Here is a 24,118-nt window from a genome sequence, read left to right on the forward strand (position 1 = left end):
AAGATGGTATTGATATATATGATGTTTACCCCATCACATGCTCCCAACGCCCTCATATGATCTGAACCCCACCACATGCTCCGAACATTCATATGATCTTAATTAAATTTGGAACAGCAGACCATCGTCTGATAATATACACTCATGTTATAATATCCGAGTATGTATGAAATTCTGCCCATATTGGTTACTGTAAACGTGGGACGGCAGAGTAGAATAATGGTTAAAGCGCTCGTCAAATTTGTAAACAAACCTTCATTGCATGCTAAACCCCCTTTCAGCTAAGCTGACTAAAACCCATTTCAGATGTTACACGTGTAATTAAGTGCTATGAATCTTCAATTCGCTCATCACGCTGAAGACGAAGGTTCGATTCCCCACATGGGTACAATGCGTGAAGCCTATTTCCGGTGTCCTCAGCCGTGATATTGCTGGAATATTGCTAAAAGCATCGTAAAACTAAACACTCTCGCTCAGTACTGCAAACCTAATAATGGACCTTTATAAACCGCCTGTATCCACACACTTATGGATGCTCAAGGCGCCAAGGCATTGTTACCGCGGATAACCCAATCTGACTGAGGCCTAGAAAGTTAATAGTCATGTGACTTATCCCACCGGGTACCCATTTACTTAATCAGCAAGAGCCGTACACACAACCACGTGGCGTATGGTATTGACTGCAGCTTATATTACTTTCGCAAACAGGGACCCAGTTACATGAACGTGCGTCCTCCTGTGACCGCAGCGATATCCTAGATATATCAGACATCCTTTTTCACAATATTGTCTATTATCGACAAAATAAGCATTTCAACAACATTCTGTAAAGAAGAATCTCTAAAATGTGTTTCTGATCACGATGAAAGTAATTTATTTACCCTGTATTTGTCCAGAGGATGAGGACATCCTCACGTGCGCTAGCATATACGACTGTAGTAGTGTGAGTGGGTTTAGCTTTACGCCGCTTTTTGTAATATTCCAGCATTCCTTGACTCTAAGAATCATGATGTGAAGGACTGAACGTTTCCTCAGAGATCTACATCTGTTTGTTTTTGTTTAACTCCGCACTCAGCAATATTCCAGCTGACAGGGATCTTCACGGGTAGCTAATATAAGCTGTAGCATTATAATTCGGGGTATACGGGGTTTTATGCGTCCCTCGTTAGGTTTTATCCACCTCGCCTCCGGCTACAAACTGTAGTATCACAAATTGAAATCATACATGTGAGGCGAACAGACTGTGTACAATATTGTATGCAATTCAATATAGCCTCAGATGACGATATCTACTTGTTATCAATTATCAGATTCTGTACTTGCTATCATCAGCTGTCACTACATGATATGACCCATGAAGATCCGGGTTACAGTGTGTCTTCAGTAACCCATGCTTGCTGTAAGAGGTGACTAACGGGATCGGGTGGTCAGGCTCGCTGACTTGGTTGACACGTCATCGTATCCCATATACGTAGATCAATGCTCATGCTGTTGACCACTGGATTGTCTGGTCCAGACTCAATTATTTATAGACTGCCCCCATATAGCAGGGATATTGCTGAGTGCGGCGTAAAGCTAAACTCAATCAATCACTACATGCTGTGCCTATATTCCTCTCATCACTTTTAGCTTAATAACAGCGTAAGAATCTATAAACCCGACTAAAAGTTCCTCTAAATATGATGACCGCAGGCAGAACTAAGTTCATATACAGCTTGTGTATGATGATTCGTATGATAATGTTCATTTAAGAAATTATTGCAAGTATACTTGGTGGAAAGTGTTTTCCCAAACACAGCATGTGGAGCATGTTTTGAAGCAAACCAAAACATTTTGACAAATGCAGTTTGTGCACGTGTTACATGTCGGTATTTCATCTGCATGGGTTACAAAGTTTAATCCTTATAATGCCACTTTATCAATAATGGGGCGGTGGAGTAGCGTAGTGGTTAGAACGTTCGCTCTTCTTACCACCAAACCGGGTTCGATTCCCAACATAAGTGGAACGTGTGACCTCTATTTCTGGTATCCTCCGCCATACACCTGGAATATTGTCAAACATCGGCGTAGAACCATACTAACTCACTCACTCATCAAAGGAGCTTCTTTGACGACTACACTTTCCGGAATGTGTCTTGTGGACAAGACGTTTATTCCATTCTCTACAGGATGAATCAGGACAGCGGGGAAATCATTCTCAACGATACTGCCCCTGCTTATTGATAGGGCAACGTATTCGCTGTTTCATCAACTTGAAATAATAGTCACTCGAAGTAGAACATGTTTTTGAAAAGTTCATGCATGGTTTGTAAAACGTCTTGAATGTCTTTCAGGTACCACACATGTCTCCTATCATGGGTCCAGGGACAATGTGCATGTACATCACACGCATGACTTCATTCATAATACTGAGCACTCAATTCAGTCTTGTAATAGGCCACAAATACATATAACAAGGCAGGATGCATGTGAGAGAGGACCATTTATGTATCATTGGGTAATAATTTGCGAGCTTAGGTGTAAGACTATACCTTCAGCTCTATTTGACATCATTGTGATATATCACAAACTTACAGACTCGCCAGGCCACTACCATGCAGGAAGCTGCACGTGGCACTATCATGATGCATTACTGGCATTGCATGTTCTGTATATACGCCAGAAGGAGAACAATACATATCTCCCACTGATTTCCAGTTGGCCAGATCTTAGCCTAATTTACATTTTACAATTAACATTTAATACATGCCCCTACGAAGAACGTGAACACGTGGAATGAAACAAGTACAACAGATATAAGGGACTGGACATATACACAAAGAACTTAGCTAAGCATCCCTTCACACATCTCACGATTGAAGGAGCCCCGACCTTAACCCTTTGGTGCATATCTGGGATATGATTGGTCGTCGTGTGCAACAAAGGGATAATCCTGTACATAACCTGGCCCAATTGGAAGCTGCTTTACATGAGGAATGGCGTATACCGGCCCTTCAGAGGATCAGGAGGCTGACAGGGGGTATGAGGAGGAGAGTGCCGGCTGTTGACATGGAGGTTACACTCAGTACTGACCTTGAATCGTGTAAGACATGCGAATTGACATTTTGAATGTTCACATTCACCAAAACATTCAACAATAAACATTCCAGGGCCATACTTGTACAGACATGGGTTCGTATGAAAACTGGTGTTTTTTATAAAAAGGAGCAATTATCATCATAAAACCAACATGGATTCCAGTCATTTTGTAGTTTTTTATCATACGGGTCAGGAACGCTTTTCCATCGTGGTCACCACGAGAAGTTTTATGTACATATTGAAAACCTACCATTGCAAAAATACAGAGAGTTCTTAATTAAGTTCTTTGTGTAAAGCATATTTGATAGAGGTTCATATTCACAGTGATACACATATTGCAGACACAAACAAAACATCAGTTGAACTGACCCAGTATTCTACCACTTACTGGTAAACACCACTATGATAATTTGGAGCATTGTATCCTGTTCACATTTTCAATGCCCAGGTGGAACACGGATCAGGGTTACCTGAATGATAGTATATCTCGGCCATTGTCAACAATACCCAAAATATATGTGTACCACAAGGGATCTTATTTTTATTATTTGCATAATTTCAGAAGTAGTGACTGTGCATATTCATAACTATACTTGTCAAACGAAGATGAAGATCAGATTCCTTCATAAAGACTGACATTAAACTGTATTGACGGATTACCAACAGTAATATGAAAGAATCTTGTGTTCTTTAAATCATTTTGATTAACTATAGATCTTTCATATCATTCGTATTTCCACCATAAGCAAATTACAGATTACAAGAACTTGCCGTGATGTCTACAAAACCCCAGTTTCAGGAAATGAAAAAAGTATCTGGGCGCCTTTTGGTTATAGTTTCTTAAAGTTAGAATTGTTTTCTCTGTAACATATGTTCGTTTCAGAGCCGTTAAGATAAACATGGATAATTTTACAGTGGTATAAACAAGCTCTATTTGTCATCATTGTGATATATCGCAAACTTACAGATTAGCCAGGCCACTACCATGCAGAAAGCTGCACGTGCCACAATACAATATACAATAACTATATACAAGTACTTAAAATTGAAACTTATAAACTATGAAACTAATAATGATTAAAACATGACTTGGCCACATACTTCCCCTCCCCATGAAATGACGTCCTCGTCATTTAGTAGTTCCATCCCAGAATGGAAATAAAAGCTTGAGAAAGACTACCACTTAGCCTTTCTAGAACACCACTAGCTGCAAGTTCTTGAATGGCTCTGGATCTCCTGTCCATATTAGCATCTGAACCTGGCACACTGTGGCTCATGACATACTCCCCTGACGTCATCCAAGGAGGCTTCTTAGTTTGTCTTCCTGAACGTCTTGGTGCAGGTTCAGGTGGAGATCTTGGTATAGATGCAGCATCAGCCATTTCATCATCTATCCCAGAAGCTGTCTGGGCTCCAGGTTCCTCCTGTTCTGTTTTGTTCTCATCAAGATTCTCAGTTTGATCTACTTCTTGGTTCTCTTCTGTATCCTGCTGTTCTTCCAACATCACTGACGTGTGGCCGTTGCCACCAGAAGAAGATCCCTCTACTTCAAGAAATTCTTGGTCGTCACCAGTCCTCTCTTGGGTAGATAACTCATCTTTAGCAGACACTGTGTTCATCGCAAGGGAGCCATGAACTTCTGCTGCTTCTTGAGACGTCTGAACAGGCAATGTCATTGCTCCAATTTCTATGGTATCAGTTTCATTGTCAGTTATCACCTCTGCTGTTGCCTCTTGCGCTGGAGATGGTACCACCAAGTGCCTTCGTCTAGGAGTGGGAGTGGGTCTCTTATTAGGCTTGTTGTCCTCTGCTTGTAAGATAGCTCCAATAGGTAGTAGATGATTACGGTGTAAAGTCCTCTTACGTCCTTCACCAGATTCCTTGTGGACAACAAACACAGGAATGTCCATGTTGGGCTGCTCCATAACTATGTGCACATCCTCTTCCCATCGGTCTGCCAGTTTGTGTCGTCCATCAAACGCCAAAGCCTTTACCAGTACTCTGTCTCCTACCTCTATGGTTCCTCCTCTAACCTTCAGGTCATATCCGGCCTTCTGTCTGTCTTGAGCACTGCGTGTGGTCTTGGATGCCTGCTCATAAGCATTCCTGAGTCGTTCCCTGAGGGCCTTGGTGTACTGATACACTGACTTCTTTTCTCTGTTGAGCTCTAGTCCAAAGACAAGGTCGATGGGTAATCTGGGTTCCGCGTCAAACATGAGGAAGAATGGGGTCTGTCCGGTGGTCTCATGGCGGATGCAATTATATGCATGAACTGAAGGTCCAATATAATTCTTCCAATCCCGCTTCTTGTCAGGTGATAGGGTACCCAGCATGTCACAGAGGGTCCTGTTAAATCTCTCACACATGCCGTTGCCCATGGGATGATATGGAGTGGTCCTCGACTTTTTGACGTTGAGTAATTCACACAATTCCCTGATGAGTTTGCCCTCAAAGTTGGCCCCTTGATCGGTGTGAAGACGCTGTGGCATTCCATAGTGTTGGACAAAGTTGGTGTAGAAGGCCTCTGCAGTTGTCTTCGCTGTCTGGTTTCGTGTGGTAATGGCCATGGCATAACGGGTAAAGTGGTCTGTAATTACCAGAACATTTTCGTATCCTCGTGAGGACTCCAGGGAAAGAAAGTCCATACATACTAACTCCAGAGGCTGGCTGGTACTGATACTCACTAAAGGTGCTCTGGCGTTGGTAGGAGACTTCCTTCTGAGACATCTTCCACAAGCACATACCCAGGCATCAGTATCCCTTGACATTCCTGGCCAAAAGAATCTGTCTCTTAGTAATGATAGAGTACGGTCCCTTCCAGGGTGTCCAACTTCGTCATGACATTCTGTCATGGCTCTCTCTACACAAGAGATTGGGAGTACCAATTGCAGTCTCTTCTCTTCTCCTGTGGTTATCCGCTGGTATAGAACTCCATTCTCCAAGATCAGGCTGTCAAAAGACTTGAACAGGCAAGCATCAGGCTTTGTAGGTGGAATCATTTCTTTCCTTGGCTTAAGACCAGATCTCACAGTTGCAATCCATGGCCGGAGAAGTGGATCCTGATACTGCATCTTCCTCCAGTCTCTGTTAGTCATGTTGTGGATATCTCGTCCTTGGTCCCGATCAATGTCTATGACCTCAGCTGATAGGCACAGAGATTCTACAAAGGGCTGGGAATGGATAACATTACACACCGCTTTGACAGATTCTATAGGAACCTGTGATTCATCTTTTTCCTCTCTTGACAATCCTGGTAGCCTGGATAATCCGTCTGCGTCAGCGTTACTCTGACCTGGGCGACAAATAATGTCAAAGTTGTAAGCTGCAAGTGCTGCTAGCCAGCGATGACCTGTAGCGTCCAGTTTGGCAGTGGTGAGCACGTAAGTAAGTGGATTGTTATTCGTAAATGCTGTGAAGGTGTTTCCATACAAGTAATCCCGGAACTTCTCTGTCACTGCCCATTTGAGAGCCAAGAACTCCAAGCGGTGTGCCGAATAATTCCTCTCCGATTTAGATAATCCATGACTTCCATAACAGATTACTTGTTTCTTCCCATCTTCTGTCTTCTGGTATAAGACATGCACCAAGTCCATGCATACTGGCATCTGTATGAAGCTCAAATTTTCTTGTGTAATTAGGGTATCCTAATATTGGTAGTGAAGAGAGGGCTTCCTTTAACTTCTGAAAAGCTGATTCTTGTTCGGTACCCCAAGACCAAGGCTTACAAACATAGTTCTTCTTCTTAGTTCTCTTGGATTCCTTTGGAGCTGGCATCAGGCTTGAGAATGGTTGAGCAATCCTTGCGAAATCCTTCACAAACTTACGATAGTAACCAGCAAAGCCCAGGAACTGATGAACTTGCTCCGGTGTTGTAGGACGTGGCCAATCCTTTATTCGCTGTACTTTGTCTGTATCTGCTTCAACTCCTTTTGATGACACAACATGTCCCAGAAACTTTATCTTCTCCTTGAAGAAAGAGCACTTGTCAGGTGTCAACTTCAGTCCACACTCTCTGATCCTCTTGAAAACCCTCGCAAGTCGATCCAAATGTTCTTCATAAGTATCCGAGAGCACAATGATGTCATCAATGTAGATTAAGCAGATCTTAAGATGAAGTCCGTCAAAGCAGTCGTTCATCAGTCGCTGGTATGTGGCGGGACTTTTGCACAAACCAAAGGGCATCCTGGTATACTCATAAAATCCGAGTGGTCCTACTGTGAAAGCTGTCCTTTCTTTGTGTTCTTCAGCCAACTCCACCTGATGATACCCGCTCTTCATATCCAACGTTGTGAAGTATTTGGATCCAACCAGAGCATCAAACATCTCTTCCACTCCGGCAAAGAATAGCTGTCCTTGATTGTCTTATTATTGAGCTGTCGGAAGTCAACACATAGTCTAAGTTTGCCATTTTTCTTTCTTACCAATACCACATTAGATGACCATGGTGAAGGTGACTTGCGAATGATCCCACAAAGAAGGAGTTGTTGAAGATGATCTCTTACTTCCTGGTACATCGGAGGTGGGATCCGTCTATGTCGCTGCTTGAAGGGACACTCATCAGTCAGCTTAATCCTATGAACCACCCTGTCAGTATAACCAACATCTGTATCCCCTGTTGAAAAGATGTCCAAGTGCTGTCTGATTACATCTTTGCCTCTGGCCAGTTCATCAGGAGTCACGGCAGCTTCCTCGAAGCCCATCTTCTCAATCAATGGTTCATCAACAGAGTCAGCTGTCTGAGGTACATCTTCAATGGTCACTGGCTGCAGTTCACATAATATAGCATTAGGAGATATAGCAACAGTCCTAGTGGTCACATTACAGATATAAACCTCAACTCCCCGTCTTCTGTTTGCTGATGTAGGAGACTAAGCTTGGAGCAATGTCAAGGTCATCTGGTATTTCTGAAGATCTCGTGGCTTTTAGTACAGCACAAGTGGAGTGATAATCAAGCGGTTTATCGAAGTACAAGGCATCTAAAAGCGAGGTACCATGGGGTGAAAAGGTTAGCACTCTGTAAAAATCTGTTTCCATGATGCTCTTTACACTTGACCATAAATGAATTCAAAATATTGGTGCCAATAATAACAGCTACTGTCTCGTTGTATTCACTGTCCGGAACAACTAAGAATAAACCTCGCTGGTCGGCTGGTGACATACCTGTTACCTGCAGTGGTGCTTCAACATATCTGAGATAAGGTAGCGGCTTACCATCAGCGCACTCTACATGTAGGATACCTTGTAGTGGCTGTATAGGGATGTGGGACAGATTATCTCGATGGAAGGACTCACTCATGGTTGATACTGTAGCTCTGGTATCCAAAAGCCCTTTAGTGTCCACCCCATGAATGGCAACTTCCACTTCTGATGCAGTACCCACAAGACCAATTACATCATTATCTTTGGGACTCTGTACCCTAAAATCCATAGCTTGCCCCGCACTATGGATTCTCCTCAGTTTAACGGACCCCAACTGTGATCCATCCTAACTGTGCACTTGTAGCTGACATGTCCAGGTTGTCCACATCGGTAGCAGATGGGAGTAGGTTGTCCATAGGCATCAGTTGTCCATCTTTGTCTTAGTCTGATTGTCCTAGGTTTAAAGGCTTGCTGTCCCTGGGCATTGGTGTTCCGAGCATGAAACAAAGTAGGGGGTGAATACTGAGCTGGAGGACCCTGGGTATGTTGCGGCATCCTGTGGAATTCCTGAAATGACGGGTACCAGCTGCCTGAAGGTTCAACTGTGGGTTGTGCCTGGGTTTGAGGGGGTGTATCACACTTCTTCTTGAGGTCGGCCACTTCACCTGTAAGCTTTCTGATCATCCCCTTGATCTCTGCCAGTTCCTTATTCTCCTTAGTGACAGCTGCCATACCAGGAGTAGGCTTCTTAGTATCAGTAGAGTGGGAGAGTAGAACAGGCGGCTCTTCACGTGTCTTGAGTTCCTGTTCTATTCTTCTAAGGCTGATGAGAAGATCACTGTAGGTGTGGCTCTGGTCATACTTATGGCCAGAAACGTCCTTCAACTTAGGTAGAAGTCTCGTCCATAGCATGGATCTAAGCATCCTGTCCCGTTTGTGAGATGCAACTTCTCCTGCATCGATGGCCTGTCCCAAGAGATCTTCTAGACGTACAGCCCAGGTAGCAACTGACTTCGTCTCTGTCTGTTTAGCTGAGTAGAACTTTGCAAGCAGTGTCTCCGTGGCATCTACTTCCCCAAAGACGCTGTCCATTTTAGCTAAAATAGAGCTTCCATCAACATGTGGGCCTAACCTAAGTAAAACTCTAGCGGCAGTTCCCTTGAGTGACCTCCTGATGGCTTGCTTGATGTTGTCCTCCGAGTGTAGCTTGTCCTGGAAGATACACTGCACCTCATATCGCCAAATATCATATGTCGCATCTTTGCTGCCATCTCCAGAAAAGAATGGTAGGCGTGGTACCTCTGCCACCTTGATTATGGTATCTGTATTTGCCTTGGCCTCATATGGTACTTCTGGATCCTCCGATTCGGTCTTTACCAGTGGGGTACCAAAGCATTCCCGCATCCAATTCATAAAGTCTTCTGGGGAACCTGACTTAGGGCGTAACTTTAGTGTATTGAGAGTAGACACAAGCTGGTCTATCTCCTCTTTAGACATACCATCGGACGCCATAATAAATGAGCTGATGACCTGATGACCACCCTGTTATAAAGTATACACTGCAGGTATAAATCCTGACTTGTATACAAGAACACTTCAAGTGTGATACCTACACTACATGTATATATATGTGCTTGAGATATGTATACTACAGGCAAGTAAACAGCTATGTTATACACCAGGTATGGGTACTGGTTAGTAAGTATGAATTACATAGTGTTTGGTACAATGGATAAAGTACTGGTATAGGCTATATAATACTGGGCAGTATAGAGGGATATATGCTATATGCTTAGGATAGTAATATTTACATGATAAACTTACACAGGTGTAACGCAGGAAATGAAAGCTGAAACTTGAGAATGCCACACAAAAGACTGACTAAATAAACCATCTAACTAGAAAGACAACTAACTTGACCCAAGTAAAACACCTTCAGATAACAACACACCAAATCTGAATACTGAGTACTAATAACTAAATACAAGCAACTGTATTGAGAATACTAAGGTATTAAACTAAGAACCTTAAAATTTTATTGATACTGGCTCTTAAATGAAAATTTAATTTAACTGAGATTTATCTAATACTAAGTATTATATGTATAGTTTGTTGATTAAATGCTTATTAATTAAGCCCAGTATTCACACATGCAAAATCAATAACACCCTATTATTCAGTCAAAGTCTAACAGGGAAAATAAACCAAATTCAAGACTGCAAAATGAATCAAAGTTAACTCAGGGTTACGTGATAATATATCGCAACAATATCAAGTCATGAGAGCACCGCGACAATATCAGGCCCCAAACTCGCGACAATATCTGAACACAATCGCGACAATATTAGAACAACATGACCGCGACAACATCAGCGCATGGTACCATCGCGACTATATATACACATGACAGCATCAAGACATGAATACTGATAAAACATATATGGCCATGCTATACGCATGAAAAAGTGTCAAATGATGAGCTCACCGCACAGTATGAACAACCAGAATGATATGAAATGAACAGGTATCAGTGTCTATAGTATAAAGTCTTTGGGCACAAATTCACTCGAGTAGTTGCGTGATCGTCTCCCTTGATGGTCTCACAAATTGGAGTCACTAAATGATACAGTCATAGTTATGCGGATTCATGTAGCACAAACACAAAATTACAGTCACATGTACAAAATATCAGAATCCACTCTCACGTATTGACGCCTGACAGGTGTGTCTCAAGGTGTCTGTCCTGAGGGTACATGTCTCACTCTCCTATGGCTGTCATTCTCACTGGGGGCTCCAAAATGTAGTAGCGGAATATGGGGTGAATGTTGGTGGGTGTATGGAACGCACACAACACAACGCTACTTGTGTTCTCAGATGACAGCCATTTTATTATTGACCTGAATGTTGGAACAACTCTGATAATATACATAAATATAACTAAGTATTTGAGCATAAAGGTGTACATATACATGTATTACACTTTCTATATATTCTTAAATTCAGCTAGCCCTGAGAATGCACTAGCATAAATAAATCTTTAAATATAAATAGCAACCTGAAAACTATTCATACATACATATATCATTTAGGACATTCAATAAATATATTACAAATATAGATGAAGAAAATATATAGAGTTTATTACAACATACACTTACCACTGTGTGGCAGTGAGTGTGCATCAGCTCTCATGCAGTCAAGGATCAATCATATACATCATCATGGATCATTCTAAGAAAAGTAAAATACAAACTTGATAATACTACTATTGGTATATAAAATAAGTAATGATAAAAAACATATTTAATCAACCTCACATCCACCCTCACTATTTCATACCACATTCATACGATTATAGATTTAGACAATATGTTTGAGTTATAATTTAGTTTAATTATGTTTAGACTGGTATTTACCTACCACATACACCATATTTAATTTAAATAGCTAATTGATATTTAATGATATAATGTAGATAAATTACATTTAAATTACACATCCAACCAACTGTAGTGATGGTTGGAAAACAATAAATACTTTTAACTACACCCCGATGCATTAATATAATACTTCTTAAAGAAATACACTATGTACAATGCCATATATACACATACAATATATGCACTGACCTGAATAATAAAATCTTCATTACAATCCAGAAATGTTCCAGAAAACACAAATATACCACAGTGATGTGATCCTCCACAAAGATCTATGTGACTGCCAACAAGTTATGTGTGACAGCCACCTTTTAAAACTAAACAGACAATAGGTGGCAAGCTGACCAGAGTAACTGAGGCAGAAGGACAAAAGAAGATAGTGCAGAGTGTAAGCGTATGGGTCAGAACCTGGCCTGACCCAGTAGGGTGGCTATTGTTAATTGAGTAATTGCATAAGTGCAGGGATACATTTAACTGAGAGGGTTTGTTATATTTTATCTGTAACCTTAAAATCTGACATGTATACAATATACAATAACTATATACAAGTACTTAAAATTGAAACTTATAAACTATGAAACTAATAATGATTAAAACATGACTTGGCCACATTACTGGCATTGCATGTTCTGTATATACGCCAGAAGGAGAACAATACATATCTCCCACTGATTTCCAGTTGGCCAGATCTTAGCCTAATTTACATTTTACAATTAACATTTTATACATGCCCCTACGAAGAACGTGAGCACGTGGAATGAAACAAGTACAACAGATATAAGGGACTGGACATATACCCAAAGAACTTAGCTAAGCATCCCTTCACACATCTCACGATTGAATGAGCCCCGACCTTAACCCTTTGGTGCATATCTGGGATATGATTGGTCGTCGTGTGCAACAAAGGGATCCTCCTGTACATAACCTGGCCCAATTGGAAGCTGCTTTACATGAGGAATGGCGTATACTGACCCTTCAGAGGATCAGGAGACTGACAGGGGGGTATGAGGAGGAAAGTGCTGGCTGTTATACAGTGACATGGAGGTTACACTCAGTACTGACCTTGAATCGTGTAAGACATGCGAAATGACATTTTGAATGTTCACATTCACCAAAACATTCAACAATAAACATTCCAGGGCCATACTTGTACAGACATGGTTTTGTAAGAAAACCGGTGTTTATTAAAAAAAGGAGCAATTATCATCATAAAACCAACATGGATTCCAGTCATTTTGTCGTTGTTTATCATACGGGTCAGGTACACTTTTCCATCGTGGTCACCACCAGAAGTTTTATGTACATATTGAAAACCTACCATTGCAAAAATACAGAGGGTGCTTAATTAAGTTCTTTGCGTAAAGCATATTTGATAAAGGCTCATATTCACAGTGATACACATATTGCAGACACAAACAAAACATTAGTTGAACTGACCCAGTATTCTACCACTTACTGGTAAACACCACTATGATAATTCTGAGCATTGTATCCTGTTCACATTTTCAATGCCCAGGTGGAACGTGGATCAGGGTTACCTGAATGATAGTATATATCTCGGCCATTGTCAACAATACCCAAAATATATGTGTACCACAAGGGATCTTATTTTTATTATTTGCATAATTTCAGAAGTAGTGACCATGCATATTCATAACTATACTTGTCAAACGAAGATGAAGATCAGATTCCTTCATAAAGACTGACATTAAACTGTATTGACGGATTACCAACAGTAATATGAAAGAATCTTGTGTTCTTTAAATCATTTTGATTAACTATAGATCTTTCATATCATTTCGTATTACCACCATAAGCAAATTACAGATTACAAGAACTTGCCGTGAACGTAATGATCTGTCTTAGAAATCCTGAAACAAATATACCTAATACAGCCCATGGCAGTCTAGAAGATGTGACATGTCTAGAAAACCCCAGTTTCACCAAATGAAATAAAGTCTCTGGGCGCCTTTTGGTTATAGTTTCTAAAAGTTAGAATTGTTTTCTCTGTAACATATGTTCGTTTCAGAGCCGTTAAGATAAAAATGGATAATTTTACAGTGGTATATACAATCTGATATGGTGCGTGGAGGTAAGAGTTATTATTTTATAGCAAATCCCCATCATCAAATATTGGGTATGGTGTTGTTTATCCCAGCCGGATGTAACTGTGACTGGTGTTCCGTGGCAGGTCCTTGATCAGCTCCTTCTTGAAATCCTCGGCCGCCATTTTGTTTTTGTCCTCTGAGTATGACGTAACGAGGTACTTCGACTCGGCGATTGTGACGACCATCTTGGCCAGTCTGCCAGTCTGTGTCTGGAGCGCTATTTCGGGGTATGGCTTCTCCCATAGATCAACTAAAGGAAAGAGTAAGGACATAGTGACATATGATGTTTGTCTTCTCCCATAGATCAACTAAGGGAAATATAATGACATAATGATATGATTGTGATGTTTGTCCTTTCCAATAGATGAACTAAAGGGGAAAGGAATCACATAATGACATGTGATGTTTGTCTTCACCCATAGATCAACTAAAGGAAAAGTAATGAGATAATGACACATGATGTTTGTCTTCACCCATAGATCAACTAAAGGAAAAGTAATGAGATAATGACATGTGATGTTTGTCTTCACCCATAGATCAACTAAAGGAAAAGTAATGAGATAATGACACATGATGTTTGTCTTCTCCCATAGATCAAGTAAATGAAACATAATGACACATGATGTTTGTCTTGTCCCATAGATCAACTAAAGGAAACATAATGACATATGATGTTTGTCTTCTCCCATAGATCAACTAAAGTAAACATAATGACATATGATGTCTGTCTTCTCCCATAGATCAAGTAAATGAAACATAATGACACATGATGTTTGTCTTCTCCCATAGATCAAGTAAATGAAACATAATGACATATGATGTTTGTCTTCTCCCATAGATCAAGTAAATGAAACATAATGACATATGATGTTTGTCTTCTCCCATAGATCAAGTAAATGAAACATAATGACACATGATGTTTGTCTTCTCCCATAGATCAACTAAAGTAAACATAATGACACATGATGCTTCTTTTCTCTCATAGATCAAGTAAAGGAAACATAATGACATATGATGTTTGTCTTATCCCATAGATCAAGTAAAGGAGTGAGTGAGTGAGTGAGTTTAGTTTTACGCCGCACTCAGCAATATTCCAGCTATATGCCTGCGGTCTGTAAATAATCAAGTCTGGACCAGAAAACCCAGTGATCAACAGCATGAGCATCGATCTGCGTAATTGGGAACCGATGACGTGTGTCAACCAAGTCAGCGAGCCTGACCTCCTGATCCCGTTAGTCGCCTCTTACGACAAGCATAGTCGCCTTTTACGACAAGCATGGGTTACTGAAGACCAATTCTAACCCGGGACCTTCACGGGTAGATCAAGTAAAGGAAACATAATGACACATGATGCTTCTTTTCTCTCATAGATCAAGTAAAGGAAACATAATGACATATGATGTTTGTCTTTTCCCATAGATCAACTAAAGGAAACATAATGACATATGATGTTTGTCTTTTCCCATAGATCAACTAAAAGAAACATAATGACATGATGTTTGTCTTCTCCCATAGATCAAGTAAAGGAAACATAATGACATATGATGTTTGTATTCTCCCATAGATCAAGTAAAGGAAACATAATGACATATGATGTTTGTCTTCTCCCATAGATCAAGTAAAGGAAACATAATGACATATGATGTTTGTCTTCTCCCATAGATCAAGTAAAGGAAACATAATGACATATGTTTGTCTTCTCCCATAGATCAACTAAATGAAACATAATGACATATGATGTTTGTCTTCTCCCATAGATCAACTAAAGGAAACATTATGACATATGATGTTTGTCTTCTCCCATAGATCAACTAAATGAAACATAATGACATATGATGTTTGTCTTCTCCCATAGATCAAGTAAAGGAAACACAATGACATATGATGTTTGTCTTCTCCCATAGATCAAGTAAAGGAAACATTATGACATATGATGTTTGTCTTCTCCCATAGATCAAGTAAATGAAACATAATGACATATGATGTTTGTCTTCTCCCATAGATCAACTAAAGTAAACATAATGACATATGATGTTTGTCTTCTCCCATAGATCAACTAAATGAAACATAATGACAAATGATGGTTAACTTTTCAAAGAAAACGTTACGATATTTCGATTGCTAAATATCTTGAAACCACTGAAGCATTTCATGACTGAATGTTATAAGGCTGGCTACGAAGCTATACCTGTGGAGGAAATTCAAATATTTATCAACTGACTAATCATGTCCACATGCACATTATTTTCCTAAAATGTTCGATAGGTGTAGGTGATAGTCATGCAACATTGATATTGATACTGATATTCACGTATGAACTGACAGCAAGACAATTGTCGAAATGGCCATTGCCTGGTTGTAAAATTAGAAATATACTTGACCCACCAGTGTTATAGATAACAATTTCGATCGGTTTTTAACCATACGAGGCATATCAGCTATTGCTCTTTCATCTTACACACAATGAAGATGTACCGAAACATTTCATGTCTTAATTGAAAAGGGCTCTGAAATATGACGCCCCTAATACTTCGCTATTTACCTCGATTTTCCATGAGAGATTACATATTTATCGACATTCACACAAAATGATATCGTGTTCAGTATTACATAAATGCTACATACAAATTTCAAAATGTTCGAACAAAAGCCTTATTTTTCCTTAAACACATATTTCGTTCATATATGACACGTTGAAATCTGCGCATACAAAATGTGCTATCTACCTGCAACAGGCGACTTGTCAATGTTCGCCGGAACCTGCATCTCTTTCTGAGCCAGTTGTGCGATTCTGTTGCTGAATGGTTGGAACACATGCTCGTCAGGTATGATGACGGTCACCACGAAAACAGAGTCAACTGCATTCTTCACGCCATTAAACACCATTTGGGCAGCGTTATTTGGCCGTTTAGCAATTTCACCTGAAAGGATAGACACACTTTTCTTCACATTGGAGTGTGTGAGTTAGTGAATGAGTTTAGTTTTACGCCGCTTTTAGCAATATTCCAGCAATATCAAGGCGGGGAACACCAGAAATGGGATCCACACATTGTTGACAATCGAACCCGGGTCTTCGGCGTGACGAGCGAACACTTTAACAACTAAGCAAGCCCAGTGTCCCTCTTCACTTTGGAACCGTTTGGAGTGAGTGAGTATGTTTTACGTCACTTTTATGGGCTTCACACATTGTTCCCATGTTGGGAATTGAACCCGGGTCTTCGGCGTGACGAGTGAACGCTTTAACCATTAGGCTTCCCCACCGCCCCTGAACCGTTAGGAACATACGTTTGGCAAAGAATTAGTACCCGTATAACTATAAGTTCTTTTTCGAATGCATGTTTATGCTTTAGAATTATCGGTTGGCACAGATAAAGAAATGCTATCTCAACAATGGCTTAATGAAAATATCTAACCTGCCTTCTGCAATCAGTATCCTGTCAAATACATTCGTGAGCAAAACTGTCAGTTGTTTTAAAGGAACATCGATTTTTCGAATATAATTTCTAGAATCCTGCACGTACAAAATACGCAGTATCGTTAAGATTTATGAATATACAAAGTATACAGTTCTCACTCGAAGGAGCTATTGGGATGGTAATGGTATTGGAGTGTATTTGGGCAGCATTTCTTATAGCTTCCGCGATGGCGTCGGTGACGGTGCTGGTTTGGTTGTTTGGGCAGTAGGAATGTAACAGCGTCGCAAACGGCAAGCTGGTGCTGTCATGGGAACATCGTGTCTCGCTAAGTTCAGATACTGAAAAAAAACAGCCATTGGTATAGTGTTTTGTATGAGCTGCAAAATATGCGTGTGAATCGTAGCATCAGTCGGACCCACCACTCATGTACGAAAGCCTAATGCTGGCCCTATTGTAGCATACAATACTTGTTCAGCTATAATTTTCGTTACTTAAATTATGGTTCCGTTTGCTCGATTAATTTTTCGTTGCTTCGGGTATTTTCTCATTGCTTCCATCATTTTCTTGTTACTTCAATTTTCCTTAATAAAACTTGAAATTTCGAGCATCTACTCGTTGCTACGACTCTTTTCTCGTTATTTCACTTATTTTTTAGTTGCTTCGAGTACTTTCTCGTTCCTTCATTTTTCTTTAAAAAACTTGAAGCTACGAAAAAATACTCGAAGCAACGAGTAAATACTCGAAATTTCAAGTTTTTGACAGAAACTTGATGTAACGACAAAATACTCAAAGCTGCGAAAAAAATTAAACATAGTTGAAGCAACGAGAAAATAATCGAAGCAACGAGAACTTTTGCTTAAAAAAATATTACATGCTACAAGTTGGCAGCATTAGGCTTTCGTACTCATGAAGTTTTCAGAAAGGTAATTATAACTATTTTTTGGATGCCTGATGCCTCACAGTGATGCCGCTTTGCGACGCGGACTGTCATCGAGCCAAGCAATAGAACCATGGACAAGAAACCCAGTGACACGAGAATTGTTGGGAGCGTTTGCACATCACCCCCGATCTTAAAGATGTACTAGTATTAATTCCAACGATTGCAATGCGGGCATCAATATGTTCAATACCTGTAAAATATTAAATGTCTCTTGTTATATTGCTCAGCGCTTATGGTTTCAAGGAGTGAGTGAGTGACTTTAGTTTTACGCTGCACCTAGCAATATTCCATTAATAATATGGTTTCAAGGAAATCAGTAAATGGGTTTTGTGTAGTGGTATGGATTAACCAGCGTTAAATGTGTATGACAACGAGATTATAATACAGACAAAGATAGCAGGAAGATACTTTCACGAACCGTAGGCTGAACACTGCCAGTCAGTCTTCTCAGCGTTTGTGCAGGTAAGTGCTGGATTGGTAGATACATCTGGAAACAGAAATACAAAGTGGAGTGCATGAGTGAGTATTATTTTATGCCACTTCTACAAATATTCCAGCAATATCCTGTGGGGAACACGATAAAGGGAATCGAGCCCGGGCCTCGAACAGTCATGCCAGTTCGAGATGACACAAGTTTATGGATGATCAACTTCTTTATTTTAACAATAGCGACATTTCGGTATAGATTCTTATACCGTTTTCAAGCATATGGGGGAATGATGGGGTACACCAGTTTATATACAAGATAAGATCATGCGATAACAATAACAAGGGTGGGGAAACAAAGCATCAAAGAAAGTTACACGATGAGCTACAATGACATGATGATGAGCTGAAGATAACAAAATGAGATGAGTGGGATTACCATGACAATTTGTGAATGTAAGTTAATTAGGCAGAAGCCAAGGTGGTGGGGGGGAGTAATAAGTGAGAAGCCAGTGGTGAGGAATGTGAGTATGAAGGCTGATGAGAAGCCAGAGTGGGTTGAGTGGTTAATTATTTGTGGATTAGATGGTTGTAAGCTGAGGGGATGTAATAGCCTTGATATCTGTTAATAGAGGGATTACAACGGCATATTTGTAATGCTTCCGCCAATTTCCGCTGAGTGTAATCGTGTTTGTTGTTTGTAAGTGTTTTGACAGTGTCCCAGTTGATGTTGTGTTGAGGAAATTTGGTGACGTGTTCCGAAATGGCTGATTTGGTGTTTGCATTGTTTCTTTGATGCTTTGTTTCCCCACCCTTGTTATTGATATCGCATGATCTTATCTTGTATATAAACTGGTGTACCCCACCATTCCCTCATATGCTTGAAAATGGTATAAGAATCTATACCGAAATGTCGCTATTGTTAAAATAAAGAAGTTGATCATCCATAAAGTTGTGTCATCTCTATGCCAGCAACTTCTAAAATGCCACTCAAACAAATCCTGTCTGTTCGACACAACCGTGAAGAACATTCAGCTGTAACAGCATCGTGAGTGACTGAGTTACATAGTTACGCAGCGTTAGCAAAACCCCAGCAATACCATGAAGGGTGACCATCGAGAAGAGACACACATTGTACCCATTTAGAGAATCGAACACGGGCCTTCTGCGTGACGAGCAAACGCTTGGCTACCTCTTTGCTCCTTGTATCATAAAATGATTAAGGCATAATACTTCAGTGAAATCGACATTGGAAATTCACTTGTTATTATATGTGAATATGTTAAAATCACATGCTTACTTTCTATTTCCCTGTCATTCCACAGAACGAGGACAGCCTCTGTGACTTCACTTGCTTCACTGACACTTCCCTGTACAACCTGTAGGAGAGTGTTTCCTACGCGGACACGAATCTCGCACTTGCGTTGATGATTCAACTTCTTCTCTAAAACATCATATGTATATAAATGCATCAGATGTAGCATCGCATGTATATGGATTACACTGAGAAAGCGTAATCCCAAATGTAACATATGTATAGAAACCGCTTAAAACAGAAACGTGTTTTCTCTCTCTCTCTCTCTCTCACATCACATACTCATTACATTACATTACAAATCCATCATATTACATTACACAATCATTATATTAGAGTACATACATGTATGCCTTTTCTGTTCATAATGATAATGTGAGTATTGTATCTAAAAATCATCATAACATTGCTTCTTGATACATTGACCTGATTACACAGTCACTTTTCTGCCTGAATGTAATGTTTCTTTAAAAGTATCAAACCATCTGTTTGTGCACAGTACTGTTACTGTACCCAAAACAATTAAACCATTAGATTTCCTACCTTCGTGAAACTGTTCCACTGTTGCAAGATGTTTTGTCTTCAGCTTGTAGGTATGACGGTGTGCCAGGAACAACTAGGACAAAACATTGTTGCCAAAATAAATACTTCCAATGTCCTTTGAAAAACTAGTATTTTCATCAGTGGTGGTTTATCGGAACATATCAAATCACCACAATGATGAGATATACACATCGTCAAAAATATCGCGACACCAAACGTGAAGTACAATTGAGTGTACAATTGCAATGCAGAGATTTTCAACTGTAGCCAGACACTACAGTTTTGAATCTTTGAAAAAACTGGCCCCACCGTTGCTGGTGAGTGGCAACACATCCCTCAGTTTAAGAACAGATCATTTACCTGTTACATGGGTACAACATTACTCAGACACATACGTGTTGATATATTCCAGATATAATTCCTGACAGTAGAAATCAGACAATGCTGATTTCTCATTTTCCAATTGTTCATTATTTTACATTACATATATATATGGCAGTAAGTAACACTTTATTGTTTTTTGTTTCACTTTCTAGCTTCGTCTTTACTGCTTATCAAATATCTTGGAAGAGTGATACTTTTGCCGAGGTATAAACATTTTGTGAAGAACAGCCTTTGTGCATCACCATGGTGGTTTGAGATGTCTATTTTTTATGTGGCAGTTATTATCTGTTGGATATTTGGTGTGCAAAACGTGAAGTACCTGTTTGACTGAGAGTTTCGTTTCTGGGTAGATCACTATGAAGATCTCTCTGATGGCTCCAGATCTCTTGTCATTGAAGAGCTTTATTGCCTTATGCATCAACTGGACAACGTGCTGGACCGGATACTCATGTGCCCCAGTACCAAGAGCAGGGAAGGCAATTGTCTTATAACCTTTCTCGGATGCCTTGATAAGACAGTTGAACACCAAGGACACCATCCACTGAATTCACAAAATGAAACACTGACAATGGTATAGAATTAAAGTTTTGGTATAATAGATATATCCACACAGGTGAAATACAGAATTATTTGATTCATATACACAATACACCCTCCAGCAGTTGTATATGCCCTTATGTTAGGAGTATCACATTCTATGAGCAACTGCCTATCATATATTCTGTCATTACAAACTAATGTCAAAAGCATGGTCTGAAGTAAAATTAATGTTTAATCATAAACATGATCTGTTGACAATTCAGCAGCGCGCTGAAAGGTGAGGACAGTCACAAATACTTACAAAGTCAAGTCAAGCTTTCATCTGATATTATTCCATCGCCACATTTTCACTGAAGCCTTTATAAAAGTCCAGTTAAGAGCCTTAACCCACACGCCATGTCAATTGCGGCTCAGAACGAAACACCCGATTTACGGCATATTCAAATAAAAGTGACCCGTGAATATCGGGTTAGAATTGGCAGTCCATGCTTGCCGTAAGAGGCGCCTATGCACCAATTGCGTAAATCGATGCACATGCTATTGATCACGGGATTGTCTGGTCCAGACTTTATTATTTACAAATGAGAGTCATATAGCTGGAATATTGCTATGGTAGCAATACATTTCAACAGGTGTGACATGTGCCTTAAACCCAGTGAATATGTGATGTGAGCAGTAGACGATGTGTTCCACCCTGTGACCAACATCCTCCATCAGGCTGCTTTGACATAGTACCATCGAAGGATATAGATCCTATCTCACTCCTATTACCTTGAGGGTTTACAATGGAATGACCAATACTTGTGTATGACAAATAAGACAAAGCATTATAAGCACTGGGCTAAGATTTAACTGTGTCTGTAAAACCATGGAACGAATGGTACATAATAGATTAACATGGTATCTTGAAACCAGTAACCTTATAACAAATATTCAATGTGGTTTCAGGAAAGATCGTAGTACGATTAGAATCCTTTGGTACGATCGATTTGGTACGATTAGAATCCTTTGTTGAGGAGTGCGGCGTTAAACAACAACCAAACCAAGCCAGTCAAATGAAAGTACCTACTTTGAAACACTCGTCCTCCTCCTGTTGATAGTTCGGACTTGGTGACTGAGGAAAATTTGGCAGAGCTCCGTGGTAGATTGCCTTACAGGTCTTGATGTTCCCCGGTCCCGTCTCTGCAACTTCACCATTGCCGATGCCTTTGGGATGGTCTTTCGTCAGCTGTTTCTGGATGCTTTCACCAGCAGCCTGGAGGAGGCACCAAGAAACGCCTCGTCCGTTACCCAGGATTAACTTATCGTTGGTTGTATTGACAATAACATCAGCCTAGAAATAAAATATACGTTTAATATACAAGTACATGACATGATCAGGAAATATGTAATTAATTTATGTAATTTATTTCCTTTACACGCCAATATATTATACTCAATATTTACCGAGTTATCCAGTGGATTATACAAACTGATAAACAGTAACCATAAACTCCTGTGTAGGCACTATATGTAGCTGCAAGATTGTTTCAAGGAACTATCGGTCATTTAAGAATATATTCAAATTATCGAAGAATTTTAATCATTTAAAATCCTTTACCTTTTGTTTTTCGAGTGCATTCATGACTACTTTGACCTTTGTTTTCCTTGGGGCTGCAAAACAATGTCAAAAACATTCCGAAAATGCATTTCCATGATTGAAACTGACTGTATATTTTAATATAACATTATGATAAGTACAGTTTGTGTGAAAATAAATAATTATATGATATATACTCAAACAAAAAAGTTAAGGACCATCCGAATATTCCTTATTTAAGCATTAAATGGTTCATAATATGAAATATTAAATACTTTAATATTGAAAATTGGGGTGGTCCCTTACTTTGTTTGTTGAGTATATCGAAAACATTGAGTTTTCTTAAATAGTAATCATATTTTGACAGAATTACAACATTTCTGAGTCTACATACCTGATGGCAAACTCATCCAAAGGGACTCCTCTAGGGTTAGGGATTGCATTTGTTCCATGAAGCCAATTTGTTGTTGAGGAGTTATGATACATAGGTGCTTCTCGCCAACTCGTTGTGATACATCTGCCACAGCCAGGATGCTTATTCCAGGGCCGACAGTTATGGTGAAGCTGGTGACACGTCTAACTTCATCGTTGACCACCTTCACTGCCTCCGAGAGATAATTCCGTGGCCCTTTAACCTCCAATGTATTGCCAGCTCTTGTCAATCCAACACCAGGGAACCTGTTTATCAACGCTTTAATCTCTGTCCATTTGTACTGGGTGAGATAGTTGGCACAATGTTCAGACATCAGAATAGTTTCGCTTTCATTGTCTTCTGCTAGTGGAGTGGATTGTAACATTTCCCAAGAACGTTGCAGACTGTGACCCAACGATATGGCAGCATCAGCCAAAGCAACCACCTTCACAACAGAATCCTTTCTGACAATGAGAACTTCTGTATCCCCTGGCCCGTCTGTTGGTAAGGCTTCAACTCCACCCTCCTTCATCAGTGGGATCTCTTTGGTGGAGAAGTCCATCTCCACGATGCTGTCCTTGATCATTTGTAGAGCCTGATCTTCCCCCCTTTGATGCACTTGTCTCTATGGTAACAGTAGATGCGTCGAAGTCAAACCTGCATCTGAAGCCTTCATCATTCAATTTTTTGGACACAATTTGTTCCACTGCTGGCTTGCTCTTCATGTACTGCAACTGGATGCGTGACAGTGGTATGGGATGAGTATGTGGATCGTTGATGCTGGGAGGGTCACTCGTT

The 24,118-nt window shown here is 40.0% G+C and overlaps 2 protein-coding genes across 3 annotated transcripts; both read right to left on the reverse strand.

The window, feature by feature from the left end:
• Positions 1-8,531: 8,531 nt before the first annotated feature.
• On the reverse strand, positions 8,532-10,938 carry LOC124270887. The gene has a single exon (XM_046705949.1). It carries the CDS (start codon positions 9,727-9,729, stop codon positions 8,533-8,535), a length of 1,197 nt encoding a protein of 398 aa, XP_046561905.1. The 5' UTR covers positions 9,730-10,938; the 3' UTR covers position 8,532.
• Positions 10,939-11,079: 141 nt separating this feature from the next.
• Positions 11,080-24,038, reverse strand: LOC124270885. Of its 2 annotated transcripts, none has more exons than XM_046705947.1 (10): positions 23,303-24,038; positions 22,930-22,982; positions 22,399-22,662; positions 21,109-21,330; positions 20,406-20,478; positions 19,848-19,991; positions 18,540-18,608; positions 17,340-17,519; positions 16,492-16,686; positions 11,080-14,015 (listed from the first exon to the last, which is right to left on the reverse strand). In XM_046705947.1, the coding sequence occupies exons 1-10, from the start codon at positions 23,904-23,906 to the stop codon at positions 13,807-13,809; spliced, it is 2,013 nt and encodes a 670-aa protein (XP_046561903.1). In that variant the 5' UTR covers positions 23,907-24,038; the 3' UTR covers positions 11,080-13,806. The 2 variants fall into 2 exon arrangements, with proteins under 2 accessions (XP_046561903.1, XP_046561904.1); XM_046705948.1 differs by lacking the exon at positions 11,080-14,015 and adding an exon at positions 15,266-15,821.
• Positions 24,039-24,118: the final 80 nt, after the last annotated feature.

This window comes from Haliotis rubra, unplaced genomic scaffold, assembly GCF_003918875.1.
Source record: "Haliotis rubra isolate DU_JTF1 unplaced genomic scaffold, ASM391887v1 Scf1555, whole genome shotgun sequence".
Classification (NCBI taxonomy): domain Eukaryota; kingdom Metazoa; phylum Mollusca; class Gastropoda; order Lepetellida; family Haliotidae; genus Haliotis; species Haliotis rubra.